Genomic DNA, 13,958 nt, shown 5'->3' with positions numbered 1-13,958 from the left:
AGTCCAGAGGAGATGGCTGCTGTTTTAGATCCAGTGTGTTTTAGATGGCCTCAGATGTACCTCGACTATTGAACTGCCAGATTTTTCATCTCTCTTTTACAATGATTGTAAAAGCCTCATGCCATTTTTGAGAAATACACTCAAATTCCACACTATCTGTGTTGAGTCTGCTTGTCAAAGCCAAATCCCGTGCACACCTGGCCAGAACCCATCATCCCATGGGACAAGGACCCCGTAAGAAACCACAGTCTGTGGCAATTCTCCATATTTGGAGTAGAGGAGGCCTGACTGTAATAGGGAATCTTCAATCTGGAAGCACTCAGCTAAGACCCTGTCCTCTCACTTAACTCAGAGAACTAAATTAATCCTACATTATGCAGGAATTACATACATATTTGAAGAAGAAAAGTGGCATGAACTTGGAATTACATGTACTGAACTGTGGCCAATAGCATGAATCCATAAAGGGAATATATTTATAATTAATTCAGAAATATAATTATAATCAGCAAATCCTCAAATCTTTGTTATTCTTATTACTGTCAGAGTTATTCAGGTCAGTTTTACATAATATTTAAAAAATAAAATTTTATAGCTTCAATTTTTCAAAGTAAACAGGTTCTAAATCTTTAAAAAGTTTGAGAAACCCTTAAAATATAACTCTGTATCAAAGCATGGCCTAGATGTCCCCACGGAGGGGACTTGGGCAGGCAGGAACTCACTTGACAGCAGCAGTTACATGCAAGCTTGAAGACTCGAGTCACTGATGTGCAAGCTTGAAGACTCAAGTCACTGATGTGCAAGCTTGAAGACTTGAGTCACTGATGTGCAAGCTTGAAGACTCGAGCCACTGATGTGCAAGCTTGAAGACTCGAGTCACTGATGTGCAAGCTTGAAGACTCGAGTCACTGATGTGCAAGCTTGAAGACTCGAGTCACTGATGTGCATGCAAAAACTCTTCTGCCAGTTTTTGTTACTACCAAAAGTCAGGTGGAAAAAAAATCCATAGGGAACTTCACTTGAGATGCAGGAACCTCACCCTAAGAAAGCATGAAAGGTGTGAGTGAGCTAGCTGTAAACAGCAAACACAAAGCAGTCCTTTGCTGAGGACTTGACAAAACAGGAAATAGGTACAACTAGTACATAATTATAAAAGGTATTTCTATTTCCAATTCATTAAGAATACCAGGAAAAAAAATCACAGAGTAAATGTGACTAAATGTTGATCTTCAGTGAGACCAACAATAATAGTCAATATAAAACTATTAAATAGGGGCTGGAGAAGTGGCCCAGTGGTTAAGAGCACTGTCTGCTCTTCCGGAGGATGCAGGTTCAATTCTCAGCACCTACACGGCAGCTCACAACTGTCTGTAATTCCTGTTCTAGGGGATCTGACACCCTCACACAGACATATATGAAGTCAATCACCACATACATAAAATAAAAATAAATTATATGTTAAAAAAAGAACACAGGCTGTTCTTCCAGAGGACTTGGGTTTGACTCCTAGCACCCATGCTGTGGCTCATGAGGATCTGTAATTCCAGTCTGAGGGGATCCAACGCCTATGTACACAGACATACGTGGGCATGCGTGCGTACACATACATACATACATACATACATACACACACACACATTAAAAAAAAAACCTTAAACAAACAGGACTCCATGTTTTTTGGTGCTCTGTGCTTTCTGGGGGGGGGGTGGTCCCTTCTTTTTTATTTTTACTGGAGAAAGAACATAAAGTGGGATGGCTAGAGAGTGGGGAAGGAAAAGCATCAGGGGAAGGGGAAAGAATATGATCCAAATATATTGTCTAAAATTCCCATTAACAAACTGGCAAAGAGCCAGGCAGGGGTGGCACACACCTTTAATCCCAGCACTTGGGAGGCAGAGGCAGGCGGATCTCTCAGTTTGAGGCCAGCCTGGTCTACAGAGTGAGTTCCAAGATAGCCAGGGCTACACAGAGAAACCCTGTCTCAAAAAAACCAAAAAATGAAAAAAAAAAAAATCTAGCACCAGGAAGAGAGAAGAAATTAACACCCCTTTTTTCTAAAAACAATAATAGGAAGATAATACTCTAAACATACATATGTTGCAACCAAAACAAGCCTGGAAGAAAGCACTGATACACTTGAAAACAGATTCTTGGGGCCAAAGGTGGGGACCAAAAGACCTGAACCTCCAAAGGCATGCACCACCTAGTGAAGGCAGTCCCTTAGCAAGTAGAAAGGGGCTGTCTCTGAATAGTCTATATTATGGTTCCTATTCATAGTGAGTTCTGCGAATCTGGCAGTCCTAACTCATGCTGGTAAGCTGACAGCCCTGGTCTCAACCTAAGAGGAAAGCCTAGTTTCCATTGGTGTTTACTGAGTCCTAGGAAAAGAAAGGTCTCTCACTGCATTCTCAGCAGATCTCAGTGGGGCAATCAGAGCTGGCCAGCTCACAAGCCCACAAGCAGCAGAAACTCTATCATCCTCTGTCCTGTCAGTTATGGATAAAGACATCTAAAGAGCTCTATCTACTGCTATAGAAACCTATGAAATAGAAAAATCGCACACATTTAAGAATAGGGGATAGAGAAGACAACAGCTAAGTTGGTGTCTGGCTTCTGCACACACACACACACCCACATCCACACAATTCCCCCAACATACAGCTTTCATGTTCCACTAGAATGTTTTATTAGAATTTAAAGTTCTAATAAAGGTGACATTTTAAGATCTCTCCAGAATAAAGCACTAAAAAATAATTCATGTTACAAAACACTAATATTACTCCTGACATTAAAATACTGAAAGTGATAAGTTTTTCAGGCAATCTCATAGCCCAACAAAAAAAATGTTGTTCAAGAGAAATCTCTAAAGATGTAGTATTTTGGCTTCAGCCCACCATATTTTTATTTTTAAATTTTCTTTCTCTTTTATGTACATGAGTGGGTGTTTACCTGCATGTATGCCTGTGCATCGCCTGCATGCCTTGTGCCCATGGTGGCCAGAAGAGGGTGTTGGATCCCAGAAACTGCAGTTACAGAGAGTGGAGCTGCGCTGTGGAGCTGGGAATTGAACAAGTGCTCTCCAGCCCCATGTTGCCATTTTTTAAACCACGGTCAAAAATTTGGTATTTAGTCAATAATTTGGTATTTCTGCACTTTTCCCATAAGTACAATCCACTCCTTATCACTAGTCCTTTCCTCCAGTTACAGTCACAGGGTCTGTTACAACTTCCTGCATGCCGGGTAGGGGTGGCACACGCCTCTTACCCCAGCGCTCAGGAGGCAGTACCAGGTAGGTCTCTGTGAGTTTTTGAGTCCAGCCTGGGCTACACAGAGAAACTTTGTCTCAAAAAGGGGGGAGGGAGATTTGAACAGCAGCTCATAAAAGCAGAGACTGAACACTGACCAGCAGCAGCTAAGATGTGTTCAAATAAGCTGGGCCTCACAACTCTCCAATAACTAATGGTGCCCTGGTGACGGTGGCAATGGGCAAAAGGAAGGCTAGAGCTCTGTAATGGCTCTATCTCTAACAGAGAAGTCTGCTGTTAGATTCCGGCGTGGGTCCCCTACTCGAGAAGAAACAGGAGGGAAATCACTGTAAATTACATGGTTTATTATTGCCAGTATACTGGGTTCGTCCTGCATTCAGAGCAAAGGGGACGACCAGGAACAAAATCACACACACTTTTTATACCTTTCAGCATATAGGTTTACAGCATGAGTTGGTTATCTCTCATTGGTGGAGCCCATTGTCTTTTGTTCTCGTTGGCCTCTCTGCCCCAGGTGATGGGGTGAGATACAGATTGCACGTAGGAGGGGTGGGGAGAGATCCACCCCCCCCCCGGGGATATTTCCTGGAATGGGGCATTACTCCCCACAATTAGGGCATCTCCTGGGGACTGATGTTTGCTCGGTAAACTCTTCTGAAGCTCTGTCTTTAGGCTTAATGGACATTCCTTGCTCCTTGCGATTTTTATGAGACGTCCCTATTTGCTCAATTTTTACAGTGCCCGTTGTGCCCGTTACCAGCTGTTGGCATGCTTAGTAAGTGTCCTCACATGCTCCATTCACTGGTTTAAACATCACACATAGGAGTCTGGCAGCTTAGCTGCCAAAATATAGGCACTGCCAAGTTCCTCAAGTGTCATAGAGAAGAAAACTCAAAATCAATTTGTTATTTATCCCATCAATTCTTACAAAATAAACCCTTATTTGGAGCTCTATTATATATTACACAATCAACATGTATTTATACAACACTACCAAATTTCACAAAGGGAAAAAAATCAAAACATTTAAAACTAGAGAGGTCCTCCCTTCTCCCCAAGGTCACTGGCCACCAGCCCATGAATATGAAGGGAGCAGAGTCGATTAACAGTGTTTCAGAGTACATGAACAGCAATGAGTGTTGCCTCCCACGCCCAGTTCAGCCTCCGGACTTTGGCGGCTTCCACCTGAGAAGATCACCTAGGGAATTAGGGAATTAAGCCGAAAGACCTTCTGCAAACTATCAGCTTATCTCTGAAAGAAGTGGCTCTGAAAGAAGTTCACACTGAGATATAACTACGCCTGCGAGGACACCTACTGTCTAAGGACATCCACAGACATCCAAGCCATTGGTGGCCTTCGCTCATGAACCCCTCCTGACTCTTTCCTGACTCCTCAATGTTTATGTTATGCAAATATTTTATTTCTGGAGGTTTCAGTTCTTACCTGCCTATATAAGCTCAAAACACCCCCAAGTAAAGATACGCCTTGATAGAACTCTACTTGGAGTCCGCCTCTTTGTTCTCGACCGTTTCATTTTGCAGGTCCTGTCTAACCTCCGGCTGAAGAGACCCACAGACCCGAGTGGGACTACGGGCAGGTTCTACTCAAATGAGTATAACAAAAATAACAGACTTATCTCTGGGATCAGCTTCAGGGAGACAGATCAACTTTATTCAGTGTGAATCAAGGGTTATACAGTTTGGGGGAAGGAGGAAGGAATTTCCAGGATGGGCAAAGGGCTGAAGGCTAAGGTACTGAGAAGCCTCATTAGCATGGGGAGGCACTCCAGGAATCTCAGGTGCTTGCTAACCAGGCTTGTTATTGGGAGAAAGGGAGCTGGAGCTGTAATCTCCCTAAGGGCCATGACATTCCTCAGGTAGTGGGTGTAGGTCAGCATCTCCCAGGTAGAGAAACCCTCGCTGACAAAGGGAGTCCACCATCTGGCTTGGAGCCTAGGGATATCCTGGAATGTCAGACTCTAGCAGTTGGGTTTCTCCACAGCTAGAAAAAAATGGTGTGTGTTTAGTAAAGTCACAGTTTGAAGATGAAGGTGTGATTCAAAATAGCAAGAATTGTATTTATTCTAATTACATTCAATTTCAAAGCAGTAACACAGGAACAGAAAACTGGAATATAGATATAGTGTATTGGAGAGGGATGTTTTGGGATTATTTATGATCATATTCATATAAAAATATTTGATACATATTTAAAATATTTGATAAATAATCTGGCAATTTGTTCACAATGTTTGTTCAACAAGAGCTTAACACTGTCTCAACACCTGCTAGTACTCTTGACTTGTTAAAAAAGAAATTAAGAATATATTACTAGAATATTAAAATTTATTAAACTTTAGTATGAAAACAATTATAATAAGTCTGCATAAAACTAACCTCTAATTAATAGTTTGTGAGGTCCAGCAAGGTTGCTCAGTAGTTGCTGCCAAGCCTGACAATGTAAGCTTAATACCCCAAACCCCCATGTGGAATGAGAGAACACTCAGAAGCTGACCTCTGACCTCTGGACATGAGCATATATACGCACACACAATGAATGATAAGAAACTGATACAAGTAATAATATGAATAGAGTCTCACTGACTGGATTATGGAACCTAAGAATAATTCCTTACCAGAAAGCTTTCTGCTCCTTAATGAATCATTTGTTCCTTAATGCTTGTAATCAAAATTATTTACATTTTACTAGTAAAAGGCAAAAATTGGAACACTCATATCAACAATAATTTAGAACACAAATCAGCATAAAAGAAGTAACAGGCCTCAAAGAATAGGGAAAAACTTGCCATCCCTTTTATAGGTATTCTTTCCTCCTGACCCCATCTAATTACTTGTGGTCTTAAGCTACTCATTTATAAGTTGGCTAAAGTAACCAGTAAATACTCCTTTGGGGCATATCATTTATAATACTGATTTATTGAACGGCTGCCTCCCAGTACAGAGGTCTGACCCTGTGTTTATAATTAGGCTGCATAATGTGGAAGCAGAGTGATGGTGCACCTTCTTGCTTTATGAAACGGTATGAACATACAAAATGATGCAATTTAATTAAATAAAGAATGTGGGGTTCCTTTATGCAGTTTGAAGAAGCTATTTTTAGCAACATCATAACATATGCCCAAAAGCTTGGTAGCCATGCTCCTACAAACAACACTGGAAAGAGATGCACAGTTCATTGTATATATGCACTTGCCCATTTAGTAAATAACTCAACAGATGCTTGCTGCCTGCTAACTAGGAAACGAGTCATAATCCAGGCAGATATGTTTCTTGTGGAGCTTAAAGTCTAAAGGAGATGAAAGAGAGAAAAATAGTCAATTATAATGCAAGCAGATAAAATATTACATAAAAGAAGATATATGCTACATAGTTTTAAGACTAAATTTTGTCCTTTTCTTTCTAAATCCTATAAAGGAATATCCTCATAAGCCATTTCCATCCTTTGCTATGAACCAGCTCTGCCCCGTCTGCTCAGATCTAAGCAGAGCAAAGCTCTGACCTAGTAATCTGGTGTCATGTTCACAGTGTTCTCAGTACCCATTGTGAGTAGTCAATAATTATTAACCACTAATGAAAAGTCACAAATGACTAATAGAAAACATGAGCCTGTATTTCTTCCTAGACAAATAATGCATTACTTGATGAGTTTAAGTCATCAATCAATAACCAAAACTATAAAATTTGGCCACTGACTGGTAGGAATTCATCCCGAAGAAATAATTAGATAAGTGTGCAAAAATATAAGTAGAAAGATGTTTATTGCAGCATTACATATACAGGCAAAAAAGAACAAGAGAGAAAGAGGGAGAAAGGGAGAGAGAGAAAGCAGCTAGCTATACAAAGAATACAGTCAGGGCTTGCCTAAACAACAGATCACCATGCAAGCATTAGAAACCACATGTATGGAAAAAAAAAAATCAAAATCAAAATCCCAGCTATGTGCATGTGAATTTGAAAATTTTCAAAATTGGAACATAAAAATGTTGATAATTTTAAAAAAACAACTCTATTTTCACCCACTTTTCTTTAAAAAGTATTTGATGGAGTGGGGAGTGAGTTATATCTCAGTGGGACAGTGCATGCTCAGGAATGAGCAAGGCCTCGGGTTCAATTCCTGGCACATACAAAAGTAAAAATCAGAAAAAAATAAAAGCTATTTCCATTTTGGGAAGAAAAAAAATTTTCCACCCACCAAAGACAATGCAATCTGGCTATTTTACACACAGACATTCACACACACACACACACACACACACACACACACTTTAAAAACTGAAAAACTCTATGCCTTAGCAGTACGGCTTCTCAGCCTTTTCCTAAGATCAAGTATATATATACACTCTAGTATGTTTTTTGTTTCTTAAATATTTGCTCTTCATTTTAAATAAGTATTTCACTATCTCTAGTATTTAAATAAACTATTTTTCTGTTGCTTTATTGTGAAAAACTTAATCTACAACAAGCATATGGGGTAAAATGTACAACAAAACCCCCTCTTTCATTCCTTCTCCCAGATCCACGCCATTCCTCTAAATACCTGCCAGTGCCCATGCATGAACACACTAGATGACAACAGATCAGATGACAGACAGACCTGCCTTTGTCTCAACATCCCATGCACAGTCAACCTCCTGTCCGATACTTCTCACTGAGTATTCCTCTGAACAATATGCTGTTGTTTACCCATTTCCCTGTTGATTGCCTATAACATTTTAGTAATGCATTCGCATCTACATCCCTTCTAGAACCTGCAGATACTGTTATTTGGTTTCAGAAATTAACCATTAGTTTCTGCCCAGGATTCCCTAGGGAACAGAACCTGAGGCAAAGCTTCCAAAAGGAGCAAATCTCGGGATGTAAAATTCCAGTATACAAATGATGAGAAGGAAAGAAAATGAGGCCTTGAAGAAGAGAGACAAACACGAGTTCTGCTGACAGAGCTGCTCCATGGACCAACGAGGCCTCCCAGGCTGTCTCCATTCAGACTGCACAGCATCATAGCCTGCAACTGCAGGAGGAGGAAGCAGGGAAGAAGGGAAAAGCAATTAACTGCCAATTCCTTCCGGCCTTTCCTCTCCTCAGTCAAGTGTGGCCCTGAAGCTCACCTAATCCTTCTCAGTCATCCTCCTGTCATTGTCATCTGAGACCGAAGGTGTGAGTCACAGGCAGTCCTGGTGAAGCTGGCCCTCACACTACAGGAGGTGAGTGCAGGCAGTTAAAGAGGTAGAAGAAGTGCATCCTAGCAGGTTAGAGAGGTAGAAGAAGTGCATCCTAGCAGGCTCTGCCCATCCCTTTCTACTAAAGGTGAGTGACTGAGCCAGGCCTAGTTCCTGTTGCTCTGCCAACAGCTTCCTACTGCAGTCTGGCAGGGAAGCAGCAAACTGCTTTGTTCCACATCTTGTCGTGCTTCTGGCACTTGTCTCTTATAAACTCCAGGCATGCTTTATTCTCACTTTCCTATCACAGACAAGACAATTAATTGCAAGAACTGCCACTCTCAGTTCTGTCCTACTTCCTAAAATTACTTAAGGCTGCCTATAAATCAGACGTTTAAGGCAACCAGTTCAGCTTGAATTCTGCACCATGAAATCTCTTGATAGTTGTTTTGCCCTTAGATGTAGCAAAAGAGGACATAGTAAAGACATGACAACTAACTTATCCCCAGGTTCTAGAATCGAATTTTGCAAGGTCAGGAAAACATTAGCATGTATGAAAAATCTGCATTCACACAGTTGCCCTAAGGTCATTGACTTCGGATAGAATGTTTCACTGTTAAATGGAACATCACCTGCTTGCCAGGACTTCTGAGAGCCACTCCACCAGTACCTGCTTAGTGACTGCTTCAAGTTCCTTTTATCACATAGGATTCTGACCACAACCACCTTAAACAACACAAAAGCTTATTTTCATTTAAGGATGGGCACTGGGAAATTCAGATCGCATGTATTTATATTACCATGTATTTGTAACAACATCATCTCTTTTTTTCTATTATGTTTTTCCCATTTTCTTTTCAAGAACCAACCTGATTGTTCTTTTCCTTTTTAAGATTTATTTTTTGCCGGGTGGTGGTGGTGCACGCCTTTAATCCCAGCACTTGGGAGGCAGAGGCAGGTGGATTTCTGAGTTCAAAGCCAGCCTGGTCTACAGAGTGAGTTCCAGGACAGCCAGGGCTACACAGAGAAACCCTGTCTTGAAACACTCCCCCCCCAAAAAAAAAAGATTTTTTTTTTTTTACATATATGAGTACACTGTAGCTGTTTTCAGACACACCAGAAGAGGGCATCAAATCCTACTATAGATGGTTGTGAGCCACCATGTGGTTGCTGGGAATTGAACTCAGGACCTCTGGAAGAGCAGTCAGTGCTCTTAACCACTGAGCCATCTCTCCAGCCCGACTGTTCTTTTAGATTCAATTTCCAAATTGGACCTACTGCTCAGTCCACTTACCTAACTCTCCCCATTCTGTCTTGACCATTCTCTGAAGTCTAGCAAACATATTGCAGCTTGAACTGTAGAGCTATAAAGTAGGAATGTTTTTTTATTCTCAAACACTGGGAACCAGAGAGATGGTTCAGTGGTTAGGACTGCACATGACCTCAGTTAGCAACACCCACATCAGGTGGTCCACAATCACCAGGAACTTCATCTCCAGAAGGGTCTTATACCTCTAATCTCCATGGCACTTGAACTCACATGCACATACCACCACTCTTCATAATTTAAAATACAAATAAGTATCTAAAATTAAACATTATGTCAAATACCAGAAAGTCTCAGTCCATATGTACTGTGAAATAAAACTGCATTGTGAAATAAAACTGCATTGGAAAATAAAACTGTATTGTTCCAGAAAAAGGATACTACACAATGTACCTAAAAACAATGTTCTGACACTATTTTAAACCTAAGTTTGCAACAATATTGGAAAAACAAGAAATGTGTTTATTTTCAACTTGGTTAATAAAATCTAATTCACTCAATTAATCTAATCAATATGGAGAAAAACTATTTTCCAAACTCTAAAGGAATATGACTTGGATTTTGTAAGAATCAAAGTTTGCTACTGAACAGCCACAGAAAAGAAAGATATTAATTTTGCCTCTCAATAATTTTTCTATAATTTCACCTTGGTCCTTTACTCAAAAGGACCCACTGAGTACTACAGTATGACTAATATTCCTAGCAACAGTAGCATTGAATCTCGTTTATTTTTGATAGCATATTTATTAATAAAAATTTGCCTCTACTTTATATTTGAATTGCACTTACAGTTTATAGACTGTTTTCTATATATCTAATTTCGATAAATTATAATCTCTTATCTCAACTTTACAACATGGCAATGCACAGCTAACCTCCAAAAGCAAATGTGTCAATATTGGAAGCAAGACTTTAGCAATAAATGGTAACAGAAATATAAAGAAATTAACCTATTATGCCTTTTTTCTCTTGCCCTAAAGCAAATCCATATTGGTTCACTTTTCCAATTTGAGCTTTTAAAAATGCATACTAAATTTCCCTATATTGTATTTCAATCAATTGCCTAAGCTCAGACTATAATGTCATAAATAAAGTACTTGATCATAAATTTCTCAACAGACATAAAATCAAAGACATCCAACACCTACAAATTAAGTAAGAAAAAAAAATCCCACAACTAAAAACTGAAAAGAAGTTAACATATCAAGTTCCAGCTGGTCAGTCAGGTGGCCACTCTATTCTGAACAGATTCCATCTTCAAGTTCCACACTGGATTAAGATTATAAACATGTACCAAAATCATCTTGGTCTAGTCTTTTCATTTTATGTTTTCTTATAAATTATGAAGCTATGGGAAAAAGTCAATCACTTTTCAAATGTTTGCTGGCAAAGGCATGACTTAGAATAGCAATGATGTGAGCTACTTAACAGGCTCTGCATGAAACGAGGGAAATCTGTAAAACAGCACACACTTAAGCTTAGGTGTGCACACACAAACACCACAAACACACACACACTACAACTCTTCAAATGCCTGGAAGATCCCAAGTCTCCCATGATTTATTTACATCACTAACAAGACACTCAAATAATAATATTTTTTAAAGGCCTAAAGAAACTATCACTTTTTTTCTAGTTTACAAACAAGAGCTAATCCACATTTTATTATACTCCATTTAAAAGAATACATGAACTTAACTTGAATTGACTTTTTTTACAAGACATGATTAAATAGTATTTAAACCAAATGCCACTGTGTCAAGCTGGATAAAAATACTCAGCTGCTCTATTTAGTTTGTCAAGCTAAATCAATTTCTTAAAAGTACTATTTGAAGTTGCATGTTGTGGTGCACATCTGCAGCCCTGTGACCTGGGAGGTGGAAGCAGGATGGTCACGGGTTCCAGGCCAACGTGGGCTATACAGTAAAACCAAGTCTCAGAAAAAAAAAGTGTTGTCTGAATGGAAGTACAGCCACACTCTTGTTGCAAGTTCAGAACTTGTTAATTAAACAAGTAGAAACTGGCACCCCGTGTCTATGATCTGTTCCCTAGAAACTGGCACCCCGTGTCTATGTTCTGTTCCCTCTGTGGTTGATATTTCAGGCAACTTGGTCAACTTAGAAGACAGAAGATAACTAGCACTTGGCTCTTCCACTGGGCATAAGGTAATGAATAAAAAGACTTTAGATACTATCCAAGCATAAAAATAAATAGAAAGCAAGTGTAGCTAATAACAACAAATTGTTCTAGACACGTTTCTCTCAGAGGTTCATGTCAGTGTATTTCCTCAAAAACACCTTTCTCACACATGTAAATGTACACATCTGTAAACATAGAAACATTTACACTTCCAGTTACTAAAGCTATGCATCTACTGATGTCATTTCTGACATGCTGCAATTTAAACTCACAGAGCAGTTGTTGACCCAAGAAACTCCACAACACTGTTGTACATCTTAGATGGTGTCACCATCCTTCAACTGATGCTCTGCTGGCATCATTTGGGACCAAATGTGTTAATTCCCTCATCATCTCACTATTCAAAGATGATTACGTGCTTGGATGACACGAGGTAAAAAATTAGACTATAGAGAAAAAGAAGCATAGCATTATTGATGGACAAGAGTGAAGCAGAGAATCAGGACAACAGCTTCATTGCTGGAACATGCTCAACTGAAGCACCTGTAGCATGGACCGAAACCCTGAGCAAGCCAGAAGGTCAGGTGTTAGTCTAAAGAGAAATTTCCTCACTTTAAATTCTCCATGGAAACCACTACAAACATGAAGGGCGGGGGAGAGAGAGAGAAAAAGAGAGAGAGAGAGAGAGAGAGAGAGGGAAGGAGGGAGGGAAGGAGGGAAGGAGGGAGGGAGGGAGGGAGAAAGAGAGAGAGAGAGAGAGAGAGAAAGAAAGAGATTAAAACCTAATTCAGCTTTACAGAGTCATAAGCCAATGAGATTGTATGAATTATATGACTTGATGACTCTACCCTGATCAGCAGAAATGGTAGGAAATACTAAAAACTGAGTAACTTAGAATCTCGAGTTTACTGGGAAAATCACGTAAGAAAGCACATTAATCCCTTAAAACTTATAGAAGACAGCCAGTAGTAAAGGCAAATGCCTTTAGCCCTTTCACTTGGGAAGCAGAAGTAGGTGGGTCTGTGAGTTTGAGGCCTGCCTGGGCTACATCATGAGCTCCAGGACAACCAGAGTTACATAGTGAGATCCTGTCTCTAAAAAAATAAAAACAAAAACGAAACGAGAAAAATTCAGAAGATGATATATAGTTAATCATCATTATTGTAAGATTTCAAGGTGATTCCAACATTAGTTTATACTAATACATCCTGAAGAGGCTCAATAAATTGTAAATCAATTAATTCCCAAAGGTAAGTTTAACATAGCTACCCCAATTTTACATCAGAAATAAAAATATATTTAAAAAACAGACAAACAGGGCTGGAGAGATGGCTTAGTGGTTAAGAGCACTGACTGCTCTTCCAGAGGTCCTGAGTTCAAATCCCAGCAACCACATGGTGGCTCACAACCACCCATAATGACATCTGATGCCTTTTTCTGAGGTGTGTGAAGAAAGCTACAGTGTACTACATATAATAAATAAATAAATCTAAAAAAAAAGCAGACACACAAACTGTACTGGAAGTAAAGAAATCCAGGAGAAACCGGGCAGTGGTGGCATGTGCCTTTAATCCCAGCACTTGGGAGGCAGAGGCAGGCGGATTTCTGAGTTCGAAGCCAGCCTGGTCTACAGAGTGAGTTCCAGGACAGCCAGGGCTACACAGAGAAATCCTGTCTCGAAGGAAAAAAAAAAAAAAAAAAAAAAAAAAGGCAAGCAATCCAGTAGAATACCAGAGAAAACAACAACACAGAGTTCAGCAGGATAAAACACACACAAGAGAAATGCTCACTGAATACATTTAAAAAATGTACAAAAAAACAAGATTAAAAGTAATAAAAATGATTTAACTAGTTGTGTACAGACATTAGACATTTAAAATATTCATCTCTCAATATGTAAAGTGCCCAGGCAAATCTGGCAGGGTTAGGAGAGGACAGGGGCCACCCTCAAAGCCTCTGCAAATCCATTCATAATGCCAAGGCTAGGGAGTCCCACATGTTAACAAGTGAAACACTTACAGATAAATTTCAAAACAGTTTTAAAACTTT

The 13,958-nt window shown here is 39.7% G+C and overlaps 1 protein-coding gene across 7 annotated transcripts in view; it reads right to left on the bottom strand.

Annotated features, from left to right (window-relative positions):
- Acbd6 (acyl-CoA binding domain containing 6) overlaps positions 1-13,958 on the bottom strand; it is a 142,596-nt gene that overhangs the window by 103,822 nt on the left and 24,816 nt on the right. The window contains exons 4-6 of one of the 7 annotated variants that reach the window (XM_031385313.1): positions 9,076-9,169; positions 6,481-6,573; positions 4,912-5,268 (exon numbers count right to left, since the gene is read on the bottom strand). The exons of 4 other annotated variants lie outside the window; for them this stretch is intronic. In XM_031385313.1, coding sequence (XP_031241173.1) covers positions 6,518-6,573; positions 9,076-9,169 — 150 coding nt within the window. In that variant the 3' untranslated portion in view covers positions 4,912-5,268; positions 6,481-6,517. Of the gene's footprint in view, positions 1-4,911; positions 5,269-6,480; positions 6,574-9,075; positions 9,170-13,958 lie in introns of those variants that run through there. 2 more of the 7 variants (XM_031385319.1, XM_031385328.1) reach the window with 2 other exon arrangements.

The sequence above is a fragment of the Mastomys coucha genome, unplaced genomic scaffold (genome assembly GCF_008632895.1).
Source record: "Mastomys coucha isolate ucsf_1 unplaced genomic scaffold, UCSF_Mcou_1 pScaffold1, whole genome shotgun sequence".
In the NCBI taxonomy this organism is placed as follows: Eukaryota; Metazoa; Chordata; class Mammalia; order Rodentia; family Muridae; genus Mastomys; species Mastomys coucha.
Note: the sequence above shows the minus strand (reverse complement) of the source record. Positions and strands in the feature narration are given on the sequence as shown.